General features: G+C 43.7%; 2 protein-coding genes across 6 annotated transcripts in view; one reads left to right on the plus strand and one right to left on the minus strand.

Annotated features, from left to right (window-relative positions):
- LOC121920437 overlaps positions 1–20,829 on the plus strand; it is a 196,008-nt gene that overhangs the window by 148,463 nt on the left and 26,716 nt on the right. The gene's annotated exons all lie outside the window — the stretch shown is intronic.
- LOC121920428 (hydrocephalus-inducing protein homolog) overlaps positions 1–20,829 on the minus strand; it is a 43,053-nt gene that overhangs the window by 3,132 nt on the left and 19,092 nt on the right. Inside the window, exons 3-14 of the mRNA XM_042447568.1 lie at positions 20,328–20,453; positions 17,749–17,868; positions 17,455–17,589; positions 16,237–16,436; positions 15,850–15,974; positions 13,604–13,805; positions 13,218–13,401; positions 9,971–10,070; positions 5,697–5,815; positions 4,153–4,376; positions 1,023–1,090; positions 276–511 (exon numbers count right to left, since the gene is read on the minus strand). Coding sequence (XP_042303502.1) covers positions 276–511; positions 1,023–1,090; positions 4,153–4,376; positions 5,697–5,815; positions 9,971–10,070; positions 13,218–13,401; positions 13,604–13,805; positions 15,850–15,974; positions 16,237–16,436; positions 17,455–17,589; positions 17,749–17,868; positions 20,328–20,453 — 1,839 coding nt within the window. The remainder of the gene's footprint in view (positions 1–275; positions 512–1,022; positions 1,091–4,152; positions 4,377–5,696; positions 5,816–9,970; positions 10,071–13,217; positions 13,402–13,603; positions 13,806–15,849; positions 15,975–16,236; positions 16,437–17,454; positions 17,590–17,748; positions 17,869–20,327; positions 20,454–20,829) is intronic.

The raw sequence follows: 20,829 nt of genomic DNA on the forward strand, positions 1-20,829 counted from the left end.
CCAGCCCTTTAGAATTACTAGCCCAGATTATCCACATACATTCTACTTCTGGTTCATTTCACTAAATGTCTGCATATGTTGTTAAAATAGTCCTACCCAGTCACAAAAGGAAGGCATGAACAGCAAACTTGGGGGCAAGGAGGAACCAAAGTTCAGAAATACCAATGCCTAACTACAAAAATCAGCACAGGCCCTCTCATCTCTTTGTCATACTCCAGGTTCTTCTGTCTGCTTGCCAGGATACACAGAGTGATGGTCAAAGGCACCAGCCATACCTGGATGTCCATGGTCCCTAGGGGATGGATGGTCCCACAATGTGGTGTGATGGCAAACTCCTTGGGTTTGGCCCCTGTAAATCCTGCCATCCTCCATGATGGCCTAGAGATGTCAGTGGCCTGATCTTGGCTGGTAATGCTTGGATCTCCACTGCCGTCTCCTGGCACACGGAGGTGGAAAGTCATGGGCACCAAGGAGGTATTGCTGAGGCAGCAGGACAGGGTACGAGGGAAACCTGTGGCGGGGAAGGAGGAGGAGAAAGAAGGGAGAGATGTTGTCCAGCAGGGATTGTGAATACACCCTTTCCATCAAAAAGTGGAAAGGGTCCAAAAGGCCACGTGACCCAACCAGTATTTCCCTACACTAGGGTTCAGTCAACTCTTCCATGAAATCAAAGGATGCTTATAAGGCCTGTTTCATAGTTTAGACACCAGTAGCAACAGATGAATTTCTCTTCAGAGGAAGGTCTGGCCTTCCCTTGACCACACTCTCTAGCACCTGATCAAATCCTTTTCACACCAGGGTTTATTCCCCATGCTGTCCCAGGGAAGCCCCTTGGCAGAGGAGCAGCAAGGAATGTCTCTTACGCTCTGTGGCTTGTGAGGCCTGGAGGAGGAGCCCCTTTGGTTGCTGCTGGAAAGAGAGCACCAGACTAGCTGGCCTTGCTCTTGTCCCAACAGGGCATCATTTTATGCCCTTCCTGAAATCCAAACCATAGCTAGAATTCCCAAATAGCACAGACTTACCAAAAGAGACATCTCCAAAATTGAGGGATGGGACATTGAAATGAAATGTTGGTCCAATGACGCAGCCTCTGGAAAGGGAAAGACACACACAGAAAATGTCTGCAGAACTCTCCTCCAGCACCACATTCAAATGAGCTGATTTTCTTCCTATGGCACTTCTTCACTGTCCAACCGTTACAACCATTCATAGAAATTGTAAATAAAATGGGCAATCTTGACTTTGGCCTTCAATGATATACCTTTAGACTTGAGGATCTTGTCTAATTCCAAGTCCTAGTTTTCATCTGATTTCTTGACTGCAGTTTCCATTCTGATTAATGACTGACTCAACATATAGGAAATCAGCGCTATATATGATAAACAGTATGCACAGATCATTGTAAATGGTGAGGGAACAACACTTTGTGAAATCCGCAAAGGCAGCAGACAAAGCTGCCCTCTCTCAACTTTGCTTTTCATTTTTTCGCTTGAATGGCTATGTTCTTTGATAAGAGATGATAGTAATATCAAAGGTGTCAGAGTGAAAGGCCATGAATTAAAACTGAAAGCTTATGCGGATGATTTACTTCTATATTTAGCAGATCCAATAAATAGTATAAATCCTTTTAGAGCAACTAAAGAGATATGGGAGAGTGGCAGGTTTTAAAATTAATAAAGACCATGAATATGACAAAGAAAGAGCAGGAAATTTTCATAGATAAATCTGGTCTCAGCATGGGAAAAAAGGTTAAATATTTGGGAGTTTCCATCACAAATAAAAATGCGGACCTATTTAAAAATAATTACTCGACTACATGGCAAGGGATAAAAGAAGACTTAACAAAATGAAGAACCATGGATCTCTCTTTGCTGGGGGAAATTTCTCTAATCAAGATGTATGTACTGATGAAGTTATTGTTTTTGTTTCAAACCATTCCAGTTATAATTAATAACAAACCCTTCAGTGATTGGCAGAAGATTACCACTAACTTCAACTGCTCAGGGAAAAAAGCAAAGATAAAACCTTTGTTATTACAAGATGATGTCAGCAGGGTGGGCTTGGGCTCCTCAATTTAAAATTATATTTTCATGCATGCTGTCTGGAGTGGTTAAGAGAGTAGTTAATATTAAGAGACAAAGAATTACTGTCCCTGGAAGGGATTAACAATATTTATGGATGGCATGCATATCTGTTCTATGATAAGATAAAAGTAAATTGTGAATTTAATGACCATTTTGTTAGAAAAACACTTCTAAGGGTGTGGATGAAATATAAAAAGGTATTACACAGAAAACTACCAGTGAAAACCTTCCCTAATGAGGCCTTTCATAGATATTACAAAATGGCAAAGGACAAATGGCTCACCTATCATGATCTTCTCAAATTTCAAGAAGATAAACTGGTGCTCAAAACCATAGCTGACTTAAAAGGTAAGGGTTTTAACTGTAATTAGTTTTTACACAGTTAAAAGAGAGATATTTTTTTTAGACCTAAAGATACAGGGAGTTGCAAAAGAGGAAACAGATATGGAAAAAATCTATGGACAGGGAAAGATCATTTCATTTCAAAAATGTATAAGGAGTTGTTGAAATGGGATACTGAAAAAGAACAAATAAAAGCTGTGTTGATTAGCTGGGCCCAGGATATTGGCAGTCCCATCCAATATGAAGAATGGGAAAAGTTGTGGAGTAAAAATATAAAATATTCCCTCAGCTATGACATGAGGGAAAACTTATATAAACTCCAGTATCGCTAGCATTTAACACCCTTGAGAATCTCTAAAATAAATAATAACTCCTGCAGCAGATGCTGGAACTGTAAAAGCGAAATAGGTTCATATTTTCACGTGTGGTAGGCATGCAAAAAGATTCAAAATTACTGGACCCAAATTCACGATGAAATTAGAAAACTTTTTAAAATTAAGCTCAAAAAAAGACACTAAATTATATCTCTTAAGTATGATAGACGCACAATGGGAGAATAAATTTGGTAGGAGACTATATCATATGACAACCACAGCCAGATTAATTCTTGCAAAAAAAAAAAATCAATATTGCCTCCTACAAAAAATGACTCACTATGGAAGATGTTAGATTTAATAGAAATGGACAAAATAACCTACCTTCTTAGAGATAAATCCCTTGATTTGTTTAATGAAGAGTGGTTAGATATATGGAATGAGATCTGCTCTATTTTGGAATAAATTTAACTGAGAAGCATCTTTGGTTCGACAAATATGGATGATTTTGATGTTTATGAATCTGAATTTGTAATTTATGAATTATGAATTTGTAACTCAAAATTTATCATGATTTAGTAACTCAGCTTTACTTGGCCAATGATTAAGAGTTCTAGTAATTCATTAATAAAGATTATGTAATTAAGGACACTTCATTATTAAGTAAAATTAATTTAAATAAGGAAAGTTACAGGAATGGCTGGATAATCTACAAAGTCAGATAATAGAAACTAGATATGTGCATGAGAAAAGGAACTTGGAATTCATGTTTTAATTAATGTTTGACCAGGTGTGTGTTTTTTCTGTTTTTTTATTGGTTTGTTTGTTATTTTTTCTTAAATGTTTTGTATATCTGTATGTTTGTTAGTTGAGAGTCTTTTATATATATTAATAAAGTTTTTTTTTTAAAAAAACAAACATAAAATAAATCTTTGACTATCTCAATGCCTTAATTGTCAACTTTAAAGTTATGGTAATCATCTGTGGTTATTATTTTTGTTCTTTTAATGTTCAACTGTAAACCTGCCTTTGCACTTCTTGACTTTCTTCAGTAGTTGTTCCAAGTCTTTGCTAGTTTCTAGTACTGTAGTAGTATGGTTTCATCTGCATGTCTTAAATTGTTCGTGTTCTTTCCTCCAATTTTCACACCTCCTTTCTAATCCTGCTTTGCCTATAATACATTCAGCGTACAAGTAAAACAGATAGGGTGATAAAATTCAGGCTTTCCTGAGTTCCTTGCCAATTGAAAACCATTCTGTTTCTCCATATCTTTTCTAACAGTGACCTCTAGTACTGAGTACAGGTTATGCATTAGGAGAAGCAAATGCTATATCTTTTAAAGTGTATGTTTTCACAAGCAAACTATACTACTGATATGCATGAGACTCACAATCATAGTTTTCTGAACTTACTTGATCACTAAACCCACAGGCTCGGGAGCTCCATTCACATTGAATTTGAACTCTTCGCAAAACTGTCCCAGGACGGTGGAGCTGAAGGTGATGCGAACAGCCTGATGACTACCAGGCTCAATTATTCCTTCGCTGGGCTGGAAGGCAAAGCAAGAGCCCAGGGCCGTCGCAGGCCAGGTCAGGTTAAAGAGGGCATCGATCGCACCTTCGTTGGAAAGGACGGCCTGTGGGGGAGAAGGAGTGGGAAGGGAAGCAGGGAGCCATCATCCTTGTCCCAAGGACAGAAACCGTTTGTCTTTGCCAGCTCAGTCTGGTGGAGCTGCCCAGAGCTGAAGAACAGCCTTTCTTCTCAAAAATACTAAATCAATAGCACCTTGCTGTGGACAGGTAGAAACACAAATTCTCTGCCTCTCTCCCAGTGGCTTTAAGCTCACAAGGTATTTTGGAAGTAGACCTTTACTTGGTTCTCAGAGGTGTGATTAATTACAGTCAGCCCCCCATCCACAGATTTCTTATCTATGGATTCAAGCATCCATGGCTTGAAAATACTTTTAAAATATACAAATTCCCATAAGCAAACCTTGATTTTGCCCTTTTATATAAGGGAAACCATTTTACTATGCCATTATATATAATGGGACTTCAGCATCCACGAATTTTGATATCCACGGGGGATCCTGGAACCAAACCCCAGCAGATACCAAGGGCCTGCTGTACTGGGGTGTTGCATTCACCCTGGTCTGGTTTCCTCTAAATGAGGCCACTGAAGCATTCTTGGTGATTTGTGGCAATGAAATTTCTTTGCAAATGTAGCAGCCGGGAACAACTCAGCTTTGCCCACAGAGGAAGATCCTTTCAGAGGTGTGTGCCTAACATCTCCCTTGCACCACTCTGTGAAATGTTTATTCATTTGCAAACATTTAATTTTTTTACAGTGCTTTCTTTCAAGTGGGGCGCAGTGGCTCAGCAGTTAAGGTGCTGACTCTGACAACTGCAAGAGTGGCAGGTCAGCAGTTCAAGGCCCAAGCGCCGAGTGACGGAGTGAGCTGCCATCACTAGTCCCAGCTTTTGCCAACCTAGCAGTTCGAAAGCATGCAAATGCAAGTAGTTTAATAGGTACCACTTCTCAGTGGGAAGGTCACAGTGTTTGGTGCAGTCATGCTGGCCACATGATCACAGAGTTGTCTTTAACAAGGTTGGCAGTGGCACTTCAGCTTAGCTGTAGAGATGAGCACCAGACACAACTTGACAACCTTGTCAAAGGGGAATACCTTTACCTTTACCTCCTTTTAAACAGGAGAGAAGAAGGGGGGCCTTAACCATCATCAATCAGCCTTCCCTCATCCCTGCAGCAAAGGACAATCTCCCTTTCAACCATTCCTACTGTTTAATATTAAAAACTGAGTTGGCTTGTTTTTCTCTTCACTTACCATCCCTTCCCCCCTTTTGTGTTAGGCATTTTGTTGTAATCCTATTGGAAGGCACTGCCTTGTTTTTGCCATGTTGATCTATCACACATATACTATCCTGGGAATGCGGCTTACCTCATAACTGTGGGACGATCCAACAAAAATATTCCCCACATTCAACTGGTTGAAATTGAAAAGCAGCTTGGGGCCCATGGCTTCACCTTTGATGCGCAGAGGGAGCCGGATCTCTCGGCCTGTGGAAAGCAGAACCCACCTTTTAGGAGAGGGTCAATGGATTATTAAAATGTTTATTAATTATTATTAAAATTCAGAGAAAAGAAGCAAGCTACAGATGCTGGCGAAATGTCAGGAATAAACTTTTGTAGAACATGGCCACATAGCCCCCCCCCCCAAAAAAACCCCAACCCTATGGATGCCAGCCACGAAAGCCTTCGACTTCACACAGTACCATATACTAACATGTATTGATAGGGAGCTAGCTAGAGAGTTAAAATCCACTTAGTGCACCCGATTTACGGAATTCAATCTGAATGGGAGTTTTGTCAGCAGTCTGACTCATCATCCATTTTAAATGTGGATAGTCACATTTATCCTGAGCCCAATTCATTTGGAGGGCAGGCTTCTTCTGGTAAAACTGTAAGCTTTCTTGGTAAGAAGAACTGAATCTTTCACCGCTAGGATTGGAAGGCGCAGAATGAGACCAGGTGGACTCCAGGGGAACATCATTCCCTCTGGGTTTCAGATGAGCAAAACACAACATGCTTCACAGAAGCAAAACTCCCCTTGTGTAATTGGACACTTGAATATGTAGTCTTGCATCCTGTGTGGCATGTCCATTTGCTGAACAGTTTAATGCTTTAACCATGCTGCATAAGGTAAAAACAGCATGGGATATGTAGGCAGTGTCCATATACAGTAATTGCCACAGATTTGTACTAAAACCCTGCATTTGTGGCCCAGCAGCTGAAATGCTGAAATTATTTCCTTGCCTAGAAGAGCACCAAGACCAAAGAAATAATTTCAGCATTTTCCCCCTCAGAACTATTCCACATGATGTAACTGGTTATGGCTTCGGGGGTTCAAGCCGAGTAGTGGTCCCTAAGAAAAACAGAACAGAAATCAGATCAGGCAAAAGTCAAGGTCCAGGGCAGTGAAAACAGATCCAAGGAGACAGGAACAGATGGTGGAATCACAAAAGGCAGCCCTCCAGAATTAGGCAGAGCAAGGTATTGGGATTGCTAGAACAGTCATTCTCAAACTTTGGTCTTCCAAATATGGCCTCAGAGTCTGCTCTTTTCTGGAACTGGCTGTAGTTTTAGTCTTCCCAGTACTTTGGTGCCAAACACTGACACAAGCTGCTGCTGTAAGGACATTTATATTGGTAGGAAATTATCCACCAGATGATACATCGCCCGGATTGGTTCGCCACAGGGCGGTATATAAATAAATTATTATTATTATTATTATTATTATTATTATTATTATTACTATTATATACAGAGCAGAGAAGCATTCCAGTTCTTTAGCAGAATGTGGTAGATGTGGGCCTCTAAACAACCAACCCCTTATCCCCAGACCACCCTTGGCCAGCAATCCAGTTCCCCATGGCAGGCTAAGGGGAGCCCCTGGGCTTGGTATGGGTGCCCTCCCTGAGTGAGAACAATGGAAGATGGATTCCCAAGAGTTGTATAATGCTGAAGCAAACAGAGAAAATCAAAATGCCAAGTGTGACCCCACTCTCTCCCCCTTGTGCAGGCAGGTTGCTGAAAGAGAAATTCATTCCTCAGTCCACTTCCCAACCCTCAGATCTTTCCCAGCCTCAAAATGCCAAAATGCAAGAAGAGTCCCTAACCAATGTCATTAATGCAAATTGACCCTTTCTATATCACTGGGCAGCCTTTACCATTTGAACATCATGCTAATCAGGACTCCAAGATCCCTCTGCCTGGTGCCCATCTCATAGCAAACTTCTCAAAGTCCCAATCCACATAGCCATTGGCAAGAAATTCTTTGAATTGGAGTCTCAAATATCTGAAGGACCAAGAACCACCACTGTAGAGCATTTGATGAATTGCTTGTCATGAAGCAGAAATAATCCTTACCACAGGAAAACTCATTTTACTTCTGCAGTGCAGACTAGGCCTTAGTGAGACTATGAAGATTATCGCATATCATTCTCATAACGTTACGAGATGGAACGTTCTGGGAACGTTCTGGGAACGTGTATTATCACATTCAAGAAAGTAGAATGTGATGGAAATGTAACGGGAATGCATTTTACCGCAAAGCGCATCCATTTTTCTTGAGAACGTTCCCATAACATTTTGCTGTAGCGCATTGCGTATTTCGTTTTGAGGACTGTGTAATGATGACGTCTCCACTCTGTGGTTGTTTTGACGCCATATAACTTTGCTAACATTGGACTTGTAAAAGTTGCTGTTATGAATTCTATCTATATAAATGTGTGCGTGTATGTGTGTGTGTTTGTGAGTGTGCAGAGAACACACAGACACAGACACACACACACACACACACACATATATATGCACACATTAGCCATTTTATATATAATTTGTGTTTGTATAAATATATATATATATATATATATATATATATATATATATTTGAGTGACTGTGTGTGCAGAAAGCACACACATACAGAGACCCTTGGGAGGATTAACTTGGGAGGGAAGGAAGGCAAGCCCCGCCGGAGCTTGTCTTCCCTCCGAAGGGAGTCCGAAGATTACCTTGGGAGGGAAGGAAGGCAAGCCCCGCCAGAGCCCTCCAGGAGGGCTCCGACGGCGGCAGCGGGCCTCTGGGAGGCCAGTTGCTGTCGCAGGGGCCCTCCAGGAGGGCTCCGGCGGTGGCAGCAGGCCCCTGGGAGGCCACTTGCCATCGCAGGGGCCCTCCAGGAGGGCTCCTGCGACGGCAGTGGGTCTCCTAGAGGCCTGTTGCCTTCGTTGGGGTCCTCCAGGAGGGCTCCGACGGCAGCAACGGGCCCCTGGGAGGCCAGTTGTCATCGCAGGGGCCCTCCAGGAGGGCTCCGGCGGCGGCAGCGGGCCCCTGGGAGACCAGTTGCCGTCGCAGGGGCCCTTCAGGAGGGCTCCGGCAGCGGCAGTGGGCCTCTGGCATCAGGGGCCGGCAAAGATGGGGAGGCCTCCAGCGCTGGTGGTCCCCGCCGGCTCTTTCCCGGCCTCTGACAGGGCCTGGGGCCCCGTCAGGGGCCGGCAAAGAGGAGGTGGCCTGGCCCCCGGGGTGGAAGCTCTGCCCCCGGGGTGGAAGCTCCGCCCCCGGAGGGTGGAAGCTCCACCCCCCGGCTTCAGCCCCCCAGTTGTCTGAGGGACAGCAACCCGGCCCCCGGCTCAAAAAGGTTGCCTACCCCTGCTCTAGGACTTTGGAAGACTAAAGAGAAGGGCATTCTTTCAGCCAATCAGGAGATGGAGGAATGAGAGAACGGAATTGGGAACGGATAAGAATACTGCACAGACTTCTTTTGGCAGGTTCTGGGAACGTTACAGCTCGCTGGGAACACATCTAATCCATCCCCACCCTGGAACGCATGTGGAACACATCGGGAACGTTCTGGGAACCCGATGGGAACACATATGTGTGGTAAACTGCGATGTGTTCCTTTCCCATCAGGTTCCCAGAAGGTTCTCAGAACGCTGTGCGAAATTCTTCTATGACTCACTTATTTATTTTGATGCATTTTGAATTGGCCCCGGGTTTCTTACACATTTCACAAATCATCTATACAACTGCTGTTGTTACTGGTGTTGGGCTGCTCCTCCTCCTCCTGTTATTATTATTAAGGTGTGGAGCAATCTTACTACTGGGAAGTTTTTCTTAATGGTTTGTCCCTGTCTGAAACCCTGAGGTTTCTCTCTTTTTTAAAAAAATAGTAACACCCTGCATCCATGGGACGTTCCTCAAGGAGCTTTAATTCATGACAGGCCTGTGGAGACTGTCTTCCTCTTGCCATCTTTGATGTCTCTAATCATAAGCATATCCAGTCCATCACTCCAAAGCCTCAGGTGGTCTGCTTCTCTGCAAAGGACTACCCAACATCCTCCTGAGGTCTGCTCCAGACCGCCGTGGGCCCTTCCCAATAAAACCTGCCTGCCGAGGGGATTGAGTGAATCAAGGTCTCCTGTGCCCAGACTCAGCAGGAAGTGAGACCAAGGCTGCATCCACACTTGAGAAATAATCTGGTTTGGCACCACTTTAACTCTTTCTGACCCAAGGCTATGGAATTCTGGGAGTCAGAATTTCATAGCCTTGACCCAGGGCAATTAAAGCGGCATCAAACTGGGTTATTACTCCAGTGTGGATGCAGCCCAAGACAGGAAGTTGTCCTGACATGACAGTCCATGGAGGGAAAGTTATACCTGAGATATCGCAGTACACCGCGTGGTGATACATCCCAGCTTCTTGGGGCCTGAAGATCACGCTGATTTCAGCAGTGGAGTTGGGCCAGACATCTCCCTCCTAAAAATAAAGAGAAGAAATAGTTTCCAGCTTCCCTTGTATGGAGGGTTGAGAGCCTGTAGAGCCATCTTGGTGTGAGTGAGATGCCCCTGTACCAGCGCAGCAGCTGAGATGCGGAGGCAGCAGCTGTGTCTAGAAAACGGCTTCCGTCCCCACAAACAGCTTGTCATAACAACACAGCCTGGAGCCTCCTAAGCACAACCGGCTGGAAAGGGTCTCTTTTTGTCCAGGAAGAGCCACCACTGGGTCAACCTTCCTCAGATGGTAAAATGGTCAGCCATAGGTACCTCCTTGGCTCAGGCAGCTATGGAGTTTGGCACTGGCACTGTGAGTGGGTGCTGCATGCTCATCCAGCTGTCCACTAAGAGGACGCTCCATAACCCTTTGTCTTCCACTTCTTTCCTCTTCCCTTCCTCTTCATCCCTCCTGGGCTCCTCCTAAAGCCTGCCATTCCCCTCTCCTTGTTCCCTCCACACTTTAAAGCCATACATGGCTTGGGTTCAGTTTATCTGTGAGAATGCCTCTTTCCATACATTCCACCCCACATGCTCAGGTCCTCTGGGAAGAATTTATTGCAGCCAGAGGACCTTCTCAGGTGCCGCCCCAAAATTTTGGAATGACCTGCCGGAGGAGATCTGTGGTATTGCCTCTCTTGACGCCTTTAAGAAGGCGGTCAGGATGGATCTCTTCCAGTAGGCCTTCCCAGACTGACCTTCCATTAAAAGGACTACCCTGTCTGCCCCAAGTGGTCTCCCTCCTATTTGCTGTTTTAATTTGTTTTTTTATTGTTTTAAGTGTTTGATTGTTATACTGAGGATGGAGGGTGGGGACTGGGTAACGTTGATGATGAATGTATTATATATTTTATCTTTTACTGTAACCTGCCTTCATCCGTAGGGAGAGGCAGGATATTAATAATAATAATAATAATAATAATAATAAGATGCTTTGTTTTTACCTACAATATCACCCTTTCACTTACGGGATAGCTTTATCAGGAAGTACATCTCTTCCCATTGCACGGATTCTGCCTCAAATGAAGCACACCTTTTGTAGATGGATGGCTGAGGGATTAATAAATAAATCAAACCCTCTGCCACAGAGAAATAAGCCAATGTGATGTTGTTCCATTGTCCTACTTGCTTCTTTAGTAGGAACATTTGCTGCTGTTGTTGCAGAATGAAATTTACTTAACCTAAGCCAATGCTACCTCCACCTGAAGATTTCCCTGATCCTGGACCAGAATGACAGCATTGACACTTGATCATATGGTAGTGACCTCTCAGTACAAGGAACCAGGTAACATGGTTCCTCAGGAACATGTAGGAGGTACCTATGTACCACTCTCTCCTGAGTTAAATGAATCATAAGATGAAAGCCTGATGCTGGAGGTAGATGCATGATAAAAGAGGCAAATGAGGGAGAATTGCCCCCATAAACAGTCTTTTTGGCCTAAGGTCTTTAGGAAAGGGGAAATGATCACTAAGCAGAAAAGCAGAATGTCACCTGAGTAGGGTCTATTATTGTTATTTGAAGATGGCAACAAAAACCTGACACACAAACTGTTAGCTGTTGACTTGTGCTTGGTTGCTAGTTTCAAGGTTGCAATGGCTGGGAAAGGTTAACAGAAGAGGCTCTCCCCAATGCAATGGAAGAAGAGACTCTGGTCCCTGGTTTCAATGAAAACACTTACTCGGCCACTAAAACAGGCAAGGGACACTCAAGTCAAGAAACATTTTATTCCACTTGGCACCCTATTTGTCTGCCAAATAAATCAGAACAGAGACTCACGGCCCACTTCCACATACATGTGGAAATTTCTAGAATGTTCTAGTTTCCTTTAATCTGCCCCTTGGGACTTTTTGATCTGAGGTGCCTTGGATTTGTTTTTTAAAAATCAGAAGCTGGGAATGAAAGACTGTAGTTGTTGCTTGGATTTGCCAGGAAAGAGACGGGGACAACAGAAACATTGCTGGGCTACTTAAGACAAAACCAAGAACTACAGTACAAACACTGCCACCCTCCAGCCCCATTTGCTTTGAGGAGGACACTGTCTATGGTAACCACCGGAAAAATGCTCATTTCATCCTTCTTGCACCAGTCTCACAATCTGGAAGTGGATTAAGAAGTTAGATTCTTGACAATCAGCATGATTCAGAGATAGCAGGAAGGCAGCTAATGAGCCACATTACAGGGCAGTGATGCTCTGCCAAGGGCAATGCAACTGTGATAATGCCACCTACCTACCTACCTACCTACCTACCTACCTACCTACCTTCCTTCCTTCCTTCCTCCCTCCCTCTCTCTCTTTCTCTTACAGTTTCCATTTCCAAAGCACCAGCTTGCACATGTTCACAGTATGACTAGCTGGCTGCTGCTAATGGCACAGGATGCTGCAAATGGAAACAGGGCTACTCAGCAGTCAGGTGTGCGCAAGGGCTCTGTTCTCTGGAAGCCACCTGGGCTTCCCCCACTGTTCTTTTTTCTTCTTTCCCTGCTGATCTATCATGTCTTTTTTGCAAAACTAAATAAAGCTAAAATCTGAGATGCACTCAAAAAGCCAGGGTTGCATAACCACCTCTTTCCTAGGGGCTTGGGGAAGAAATCACTCATACGGTTTGGATTTTTACTTTCCACAAACATTCTATTTTTAAAAAAAATTACATTCCTTCCCCTTTCCTTAATCTCTCATTACAAGATGGGTTCCTCTATTTCTTTTAAACAACAGCAGGATTAGGCCAGATCAAAACCACCTTGGATCGACCCAGAAATTACTCTCTTTAGTTACATTTCTGATTCGCTGGAGGAGCTCCAACTCAGCTGTGGGACTCCACAGGAATATTTGTATATTTATTACACTTTGGGATACCCCAATCTCTTGAGTTCTCTGGGCAATGCAAACAGGTAAAGTAAGAACTTAAGAAAGTAACCACGAACAAAACAACACACAATGAAAATAACAGGAAAACAGTTAAGAAAAGCTAGAAGGATGGGAAGAATGAGCCTCTTTTACAGAGCCTGGATAAGGTAAGAGATAACACAGAAAAAGCAGCTTTGGACACTCCAGCAAAGCACTATACACATGCATGCAATGCTGGTACTATTCTCCTAAAGCCTGTGGCCTCAATTTCAGGGCCACTTTCTTACCAGTGGCTCAATGGAGAAGATGTGATTATTGAAGAGCATGGGGTCTTCCTGCACTGTCGCCTGGCGGTTCTGGAAGGTGCGAGTGACAATGGAGAGATGCTCACGAAGAGTGGGGTCCATATCACATTCCATCAGAAGCTGGTCAAAGGCATCCTCCTCCTGAGCCTGCAGAGTATGGCACAGCCTAAAGCCACAGGGAGGAAGGAGGGAAATGGGTTGTGAAATGGCTGCTTGGGTACCTCACCTTTGTCCCATTGTCATTCATTTTGTAAATTCTGTCCTAGTTCTCCAACTTGTCACAATAGTTTTGAATTCTAATCCTGTCCTCTGGGATATTAGCTGCTACTACTCCTAATTTGGTGTCACCCACAAAGTGTCAAACTGACCTTTGCTTTTTCTGCTCTTCCTCTTCTGCTGTTGCAAAGGACTTCCACTGGAAATGGGCAATGATATTACTCCGATTGTGAATAATCAAGGACCTCTGGTTTGCTAGCGTTATGTATGTTTTTTCAATGACTAAGGAGTACTTGTCCAGTCGAATATTGACATCTATAGCAGCGCCATATAAATTCACATGGATATCTTCCCCTAGGAGAGATGGCCACAGAAGGAAATGGTTATAAGGGTTGACTGACTCGACAGGTCTGGAATGTCTAACCAGTGTTTCATTTCAGCCAGCTTCACAGACACAGAAGACACAGGACCTTACCACACAGGGCACAGAAGTAGGGGCAGTTCACATTGGTAAATGCATATTCACGTTATATCGCATTGGTGTTTCACACCTGTGAGCTCAGAATACGTATTGACCAATGCGATATAACGTGAATACGCTTTGGCCAATGCGTATTCACGGCGGGGTTCCGAACTGAAGGCAGCCAGCTCTTCCGTTTTGCAAGTCCGCAAAATTAGTGGATTCACGGGATCTGTATTGATGGCCAGTGCGGAACCTCTGCTGCTTTGGCTGGTGTGTACATCCAATCCGCTGGTTCTCCTGAAGACCACTGGGTTACAAATTTCCCATGATGCTGCACTGGAATTTCCCCCATCTCCTTCCGGTGGACATTTTCGGCTGCTCCACAGTTTGTTTGTGTGTGTGTGTGTGTGTGTGTGTGTGTATGTATGTATATGTGTGTATATATGTATATGTATGTATACACACACACACACACACACACACACACACACAGAGCTGTGGAGCAGCCGAAAGTGTAATGCTGCATGTATGTATGTATATGTATATGTATATGTGTGTATATATATATATATATATACACACATATGTGTGTATATATATATATATATATATATATATACACACACACACACACACACACATATAAATACGGCTTCACACTTTTGGCAGTACCACTATGTGTATATGTGTGTATATCTATCTGTGTGTGTGTGTGTGTGTGTGTGTGTACACACACACACACACACATATATGCAAACACTCAAGCAGACAGATGTGTGTGTACACATATAAATACGGCATCACACTTTTGGCTGTGACACAGTGTGTTTTTGTATATATATATGTGTGTGTGTGTGTGTGTATATATATATGTGTGTGTGTGTGTGTGTGTGTGTGTGTGTGTGTGTATAAACACTCATACAGACAAATGTGTGTGTACACATAAAAAAGGCATCACACTTTTGGCTGTACCACTATGTGTGTGTGTGTGTGTGTGTATAAACACTCATACAGACAAATGTGTGTGTACACATAAAAAAGGCATCTCACTTTTGGCTGTACCACTATGTGTATATGTGTGTATATCTATATATATGTGTGTGTGTGTGTGTATATATATATATATATACATATATATAAACACTCATACAGACAAATGTGTGTGTACACATAAAAAAAAGGCATCTCACTTTTGGCTGTACCACTATGTGTACATATATATATAAGTATGTATGTATGTATTTATGTGTGTGCATATGCATACACACACACACACACACACATGTACAGATGGTGCATACCCCTTTCGTAAGTGGCTAAAGGCAGCAATTCTCGCGATCTTATGTGCTAAACAGTGACCTCATTCTTCACCCCAGAAGTTAAAAATGTTGCGCCCCGTTCAGAGCCCCACAGAGCATGCACAAGGCTGCCGATGCAAATCGGCCAATACACATTGTATTGGGCTGGTTTGGTAATCCAATCTGCACTTGCCTCACTTTGCTTGAATACGCATTGGCCGATTTGCAAAACCTCGATTCAGAAGGCCGCCCAGGTGTGAAACAACAATGCGATATGACGTGAATATGAATCAGCAAAGCGTATTCAGATAGCGCGGGTGTGAATGAACGATGCGATATGATGTGAATATGCATCGACCAATGCGAACTGACCCTACTTCTGTGCCCTGTGTGGTAAGGTCCACAGAACCCAGTGTGAGCAAACAGTGTCATACAAAAGCCACAGCAACAACCTCTGATCACAGCAATCTCCCCAGGAAGCAGTAAGCCCTGTTGAGCGCATCCAGACAAGAGCCATTCAGCCTCAGGGTGTTTCATTTTCTTGGCCTTTTATTCTACTACAGGAAGCCAGAAAGCTAAACACAATAAGGAAGCAAACGAACAAGAGCTTATGCATGTTTCATTCTTCCATGCTCACCTGTATCATAGTGCACAACCAGGTCCTTACAGTGATTGCCACTCTTTTCTGGCTGGAACTCAACAGTGAATTGGGTGGTCTCCCCAACTCCAAGAGTCCCAATGGAGGGTTCAGCAGAAAATGGCCTGTAATTCATAAAAGTACACATGAGCACATTCTGCTTTGGCCCCAGTTTGGCTTGCTTCTTGTTCTTGTTCTCATTGTCGTTGTGTGCCTCCAAGTCATTTTTTACTTCAACCTATGGCAAAGCTATCAACTGGTGGGAGAGCTCTTGCATCACCCTTTCTGCCACCTGCCCAGGAGGGCTGAGACCATCAGAGCACAGGTTTCTGGTCTTTGGGGCCAAAACACACCTTATGGACCAGGTGGGAAACGTCAAGGTTTTACCTCTGGGTGGTGATTTGGTAGCGGGCCTCTCGGTTGCCGATGTTGCGGACCAACAGTGTCTTCAGTGTGTTATATTTGACAGGACAGGTGGAGAAATTTATTTGGTCTGGGAAGTCTAGAATGCCCCGGGCACCAATTGCTCTGATAGGAACGATGAATTTTTCCCTTTCAGTAATGCAGGTCAATTCATGGAAATAATCCTGGGCAAAAGAAGAAGAGAGCATGCATTCTGAGGAGATTCCCTCCCTGCCAAGCTTTCCTGTCACACACCACAACTGTCCAGATGCCTCACCAAGGTGCCAATCAGGATGAAAAATCCAGTTACACAACCAGACCCCCTCCACATAACATGAGGGATCTTGTGAGGTCCCCTTAGTTCAGTTCAGAGACCAATTTGGTGACTTGGATCCTGCCCTAAATTGGTCTGATCCAGTCCAGACATGATTTCAGCTTTCTCTCCACAAAGGACACTGTACATTGATGGTCTTGCACAATATCTCTTTCACCTGTTTTGACATACACACACCCTTCCCAAACCGTCTGGGGCACTCAGGATCCCACAGTGGGCCACTGGACTTTTGAAGGACTGCGCTGGGCCTCCCAGGAGGAGCAACAACACTGACAGTCTCTCAACCTTCTGCTTTGCCTCCACAGAGAAGAGCTGAGTTCATGACTGTAAGTTCATCACAGCTGACTGGACGCCCAGCATTTTCAGCTACTCAAACATTCCAGAAGCTGGATTTGCAAGTGGCAGAACCTCTCCTCTCTAACCTCCCCACCCTCATCTTGGAAAAATGTACTGCACTGTGCATTCAGGTCCACAGAAGGCCTTTCTTTCATTGCCCCCCTCCTTCTCTTTGTCACAACCATTTAAGTCACTAATGACCCAGAACGGAATCCAGCTAGGGAGAAAAGATGCCTAATGTCCACCTATCTTTCTCATTCTGGATCCTGTTCCCTCTGCCCTGCCATAATCAGTGGCTACTCCCGTAAAGGGTGCACACTTGGGTTGGCTTTCTCCACGTCACATTCCCCCCACCATTCAGCACCAGGGCCTGAAGGAAGACAGTAATAAGTCGAGTTTACAAAGAGAAGCTAAACAGGGATCAAAGCGGGCAACCCAAAAGCCATTATTTTCTAAACCCACATTGGATTCTCACTCTCCTGGATTCTGGAGAGACAGAACCATCTCCCTCCCAGGGAAAATGACAACTTTACCTTGTTCTCTTCGGGAGTGAAGACGATGTGGAACATTGATGACATACCAGGTGCAACTTTATTGCACACATTATTGGGGCTGATGACTCTGAAATACGGGGAGCTCTCCAGGACAACTTTCACCAGCCGTGGGATCTGAGGGGAAACAGAGATACAAGGAAACCAGTAGGCCTGGAATGCTGAGGTGGTGCCATGTGTAAACTTGTCAGGACAACATAAATCCAAGGGATGCTTTCTTTCCCTGGATCCCAGTTCCAGCTTCCTCTGCATTAAAGTTCCACCAGTGCAGCATACCTTGTCATTGTTTCTCAGAACCAGTGGCACTTGGTAGAGCTCACAAGGGACAAAATTCTGGAAAATGACCTCAGACGGGAATGGCTGGAATAGACTCTGGTCCAGATCAACTGAAGAGAACTGAGGACATGAAGGGAAGGCACATATCAGCACCAGATCCATTCAGAGGGGAGAGGTAACCTCCAGCACTATGCAAGAATCCTTCCCAGAAGAAAAGATAACATCCTGGGTGCCCAGGAGCAGTCCACCATCATGACTCTGAGACTCTGGATGGTTTAGCTCACGGGAAAAGCCATGCTACACAGTTATAGCAGCCCTGACACCACTTTCCTTGTGTCCTAACACCATGGCTCTGTTCTCTGAAATCTTCTGAGAGTTATAGTTTGAGGAGATCCTGGAGATTCCTCGCTCTTCTACAGCTTTTCTAATACCGTGGATCAGAGAGTGTCCTACAGTTCTAGCCTAAAATGCTAATGGCTTCCCACATACCACCTAAAATTTGTAGATATTTTAGTTTGGAGGCAATTTTGGCAGAGAGTGTGTGTGTGGGAGGGGAGGAATTCTATTAAAACTTTCACTCAGGGATAACAAAAACGAGCAAAGGGGTGGGGGAAGACAAGGGAAAAAAAGTTATCTTGTACTCACAGCTGAGGCACTGCTGGTCTATGAAGTCAGAAAAGCCAGCATTGCTGCCTATGGGGTGCTTATTAATTTCTGCCCAGTCCATTTTATCTTTAAGTGTTGCGCATAAGACAGTGATTCAACAGCCAACATTGTTGGTTAGCTCGGATATACAATCTCTGGAGACCTTTGCCTGCTACACAGCAGGGCATCCTTGGCAAAGAAAAGGCAGGATTCCTTGTGCCAGGAGACATACATCTGTACTAAATCACAACTCTTCACAACTAGAAAATATATCCAGGATAGTTGTGTTGGGCATACAGCAAAGTGCAACAACATCCAAAACCCACTAAATAAAAGCCCAATAAAGGTAATGCACTTTTTTGTGTGGATTTGGATGTTACTGTGCTTTCCTCACAAAAAGGAATTCTCTTGTTGACATAGATGCATTCTATATTCATCAGGAAAAGTAATGAGATATGCCAACTGAGTGTCATGGACAGAGCTTGGAAATGATTTATTAAAAATCCCCTCATTACTCCTAATCTATTAAAAACTTCAACACCTCTTTTAAAAATAGATTTTTTAAATTTTTAAATGCATACCACATTACTTCTAAGTAACAACAGACATTCCTCACTGCCCTGCTACAGGCCAGTTTTAATAACTGTAAATGACTTTTAAAAAATATATGTTATGAAATGATGCATTAATAAATTAATTTTATAAAATCGCCCTAACATTTTAATAAACAGATTATTTATCTTCTTAAACCATTTAGCATTAACACGTTAACAGCAACACACATTTCCATGCTCTGGCCATTGCTGAGGTCAAGATGAACAACAGGACAATGCCCACTGAGAATACAGCGCTCATTGGCCACAACTGGACCAGCTGGTCTGGTTAGGCAGAACAAAAGAGCTGAACTTAGGCGGTAGTGTAGATCATTAGAGCAACAAATGATTTAATTGACTGTTATATTTTTTCCACCCTGGGGAGGGGCTGCACCACTAGCACTTTCTGCTCCAGGCGCCAAGATCTCTCAGTCTGTTTTTCTGACTGTGAGCATATCAACATTTGCAACTGGCAACAGGTCAAGTATGCAGGGGACTTGTGTGTCTCTAGACATGCAACAGCCATGTGCCAAAGATCTCCAGTCCACCAACATATGTCTCTTCCTGGGCTTGGGGAATGCACACCTCCAATATAGTGATTCATATCAGAATTTGGCTATCCTTGTATTTTTCAATGAATTGTCAATGGTCACTGTAACTTTTGCTATCTTTTGTTTTCCTGTTAGTTTTATTAATATAATTATTATGGGGCTAAGTTGTACATTCTTTGAGGGACTCGAGCAGTTTCAGCACCTTGGTGCCCTGCTTGTTCTTCTTGCATTTTAATAAAGAAAACTATTTTCCCCACTCCTCTGAGAAAGTATTTACACCACACCACAAAGCAATTTGATACCACCTGAACTGTCATGGCTCCATCCTGCCGAATCCTGGATTTTTAGTTTGGTAAGATATTTGCAATTCTCTCCTGGAAAGCCCAAGTCCAGTCCTGTGAATTGCAACTCACAAGGTACCCCAAGAAAAGGCACTGAGGATTAATTCAGTTTAATTCTGTAGTGCAGAGAGGAACGTGGTTAACATCATAACAACTCAACCCTGTGCATGTTTACCAAATAAAAGGTTGTACTGGTTTCAATTTGAATCCCTCCCAAGGAGGACACAATAACCTGTGCACACGTACGTGAGAGTAAATTGTCCTGCTAAACCCAACTGGACCTTTAAGTAAACGTATCCAAGATCAGGCTGCTTTCTTTTTCTTTGAGCAACATACTTGAGCAACTAGGCAAAATTTTGCTGAAACAAGGGGAAACATCCTAGGTTTCTACAGTACCTCCGGTGAAGGCTCTGCACAGTATCATATCATAAGTTTGTAAAAAGAGCTACCTTCTGGTGTGAGGTTTCGCTCATGTCTAGAAGTTGGACAATCCGGGGCAAATGCACCTCATGAGTAGTGGCCAGCCTCTGCTCTGTGGTGAGAGACATCTCTTTCAGGAAAGCAGATGGAGTCAACTGTAATTGATAACCAATAAAGACAAATACATGAGTGCCTGCATTGCACAAAGGCCTTCTTTATAAAGACCCTCTGAATTAGATGCATTCACAACAGCCAAGGAAGCCCTATACTACCAGTGACTTTCCTTATACTGAAACATTTAAAACAGGCACATATCAGTTTCCTCTCCTGCCTCAGTAGTAGTATATAGTACATACCTTTCGTCAAACAAAAAGTGACAGGTGCCCCGCCCCCTTTCTGGGTCTTAGTCCCGCCCCCTGGGTATGTGGGTTCTAGGTCTTGGGGTGCCAAGTTTTGGGGTTCTACCTTTAGGGGTTCTAGGTTTAGGGGTGTCAATTTGGGGGTTCTAGATTTGGGGTTCTAGGTTTAGGG

Source organism: Sceloporus undulatus, chromosome 1 (assembly GCF_019175285.1).
Source record: "Sceloporus undulatus isolate JIND9_A2432 ecotype Alabama chromosome 1, SceUnd_v1.1, whole genome shotgun sequence".
Taxonomy (NCBI): domain Eukaryota; kingdom Metazoa; phylum Chordata; class Lepidosauria; order Squamata; family Phrynosomatidae; genus Sceloporus; species Sceloporus undulatus.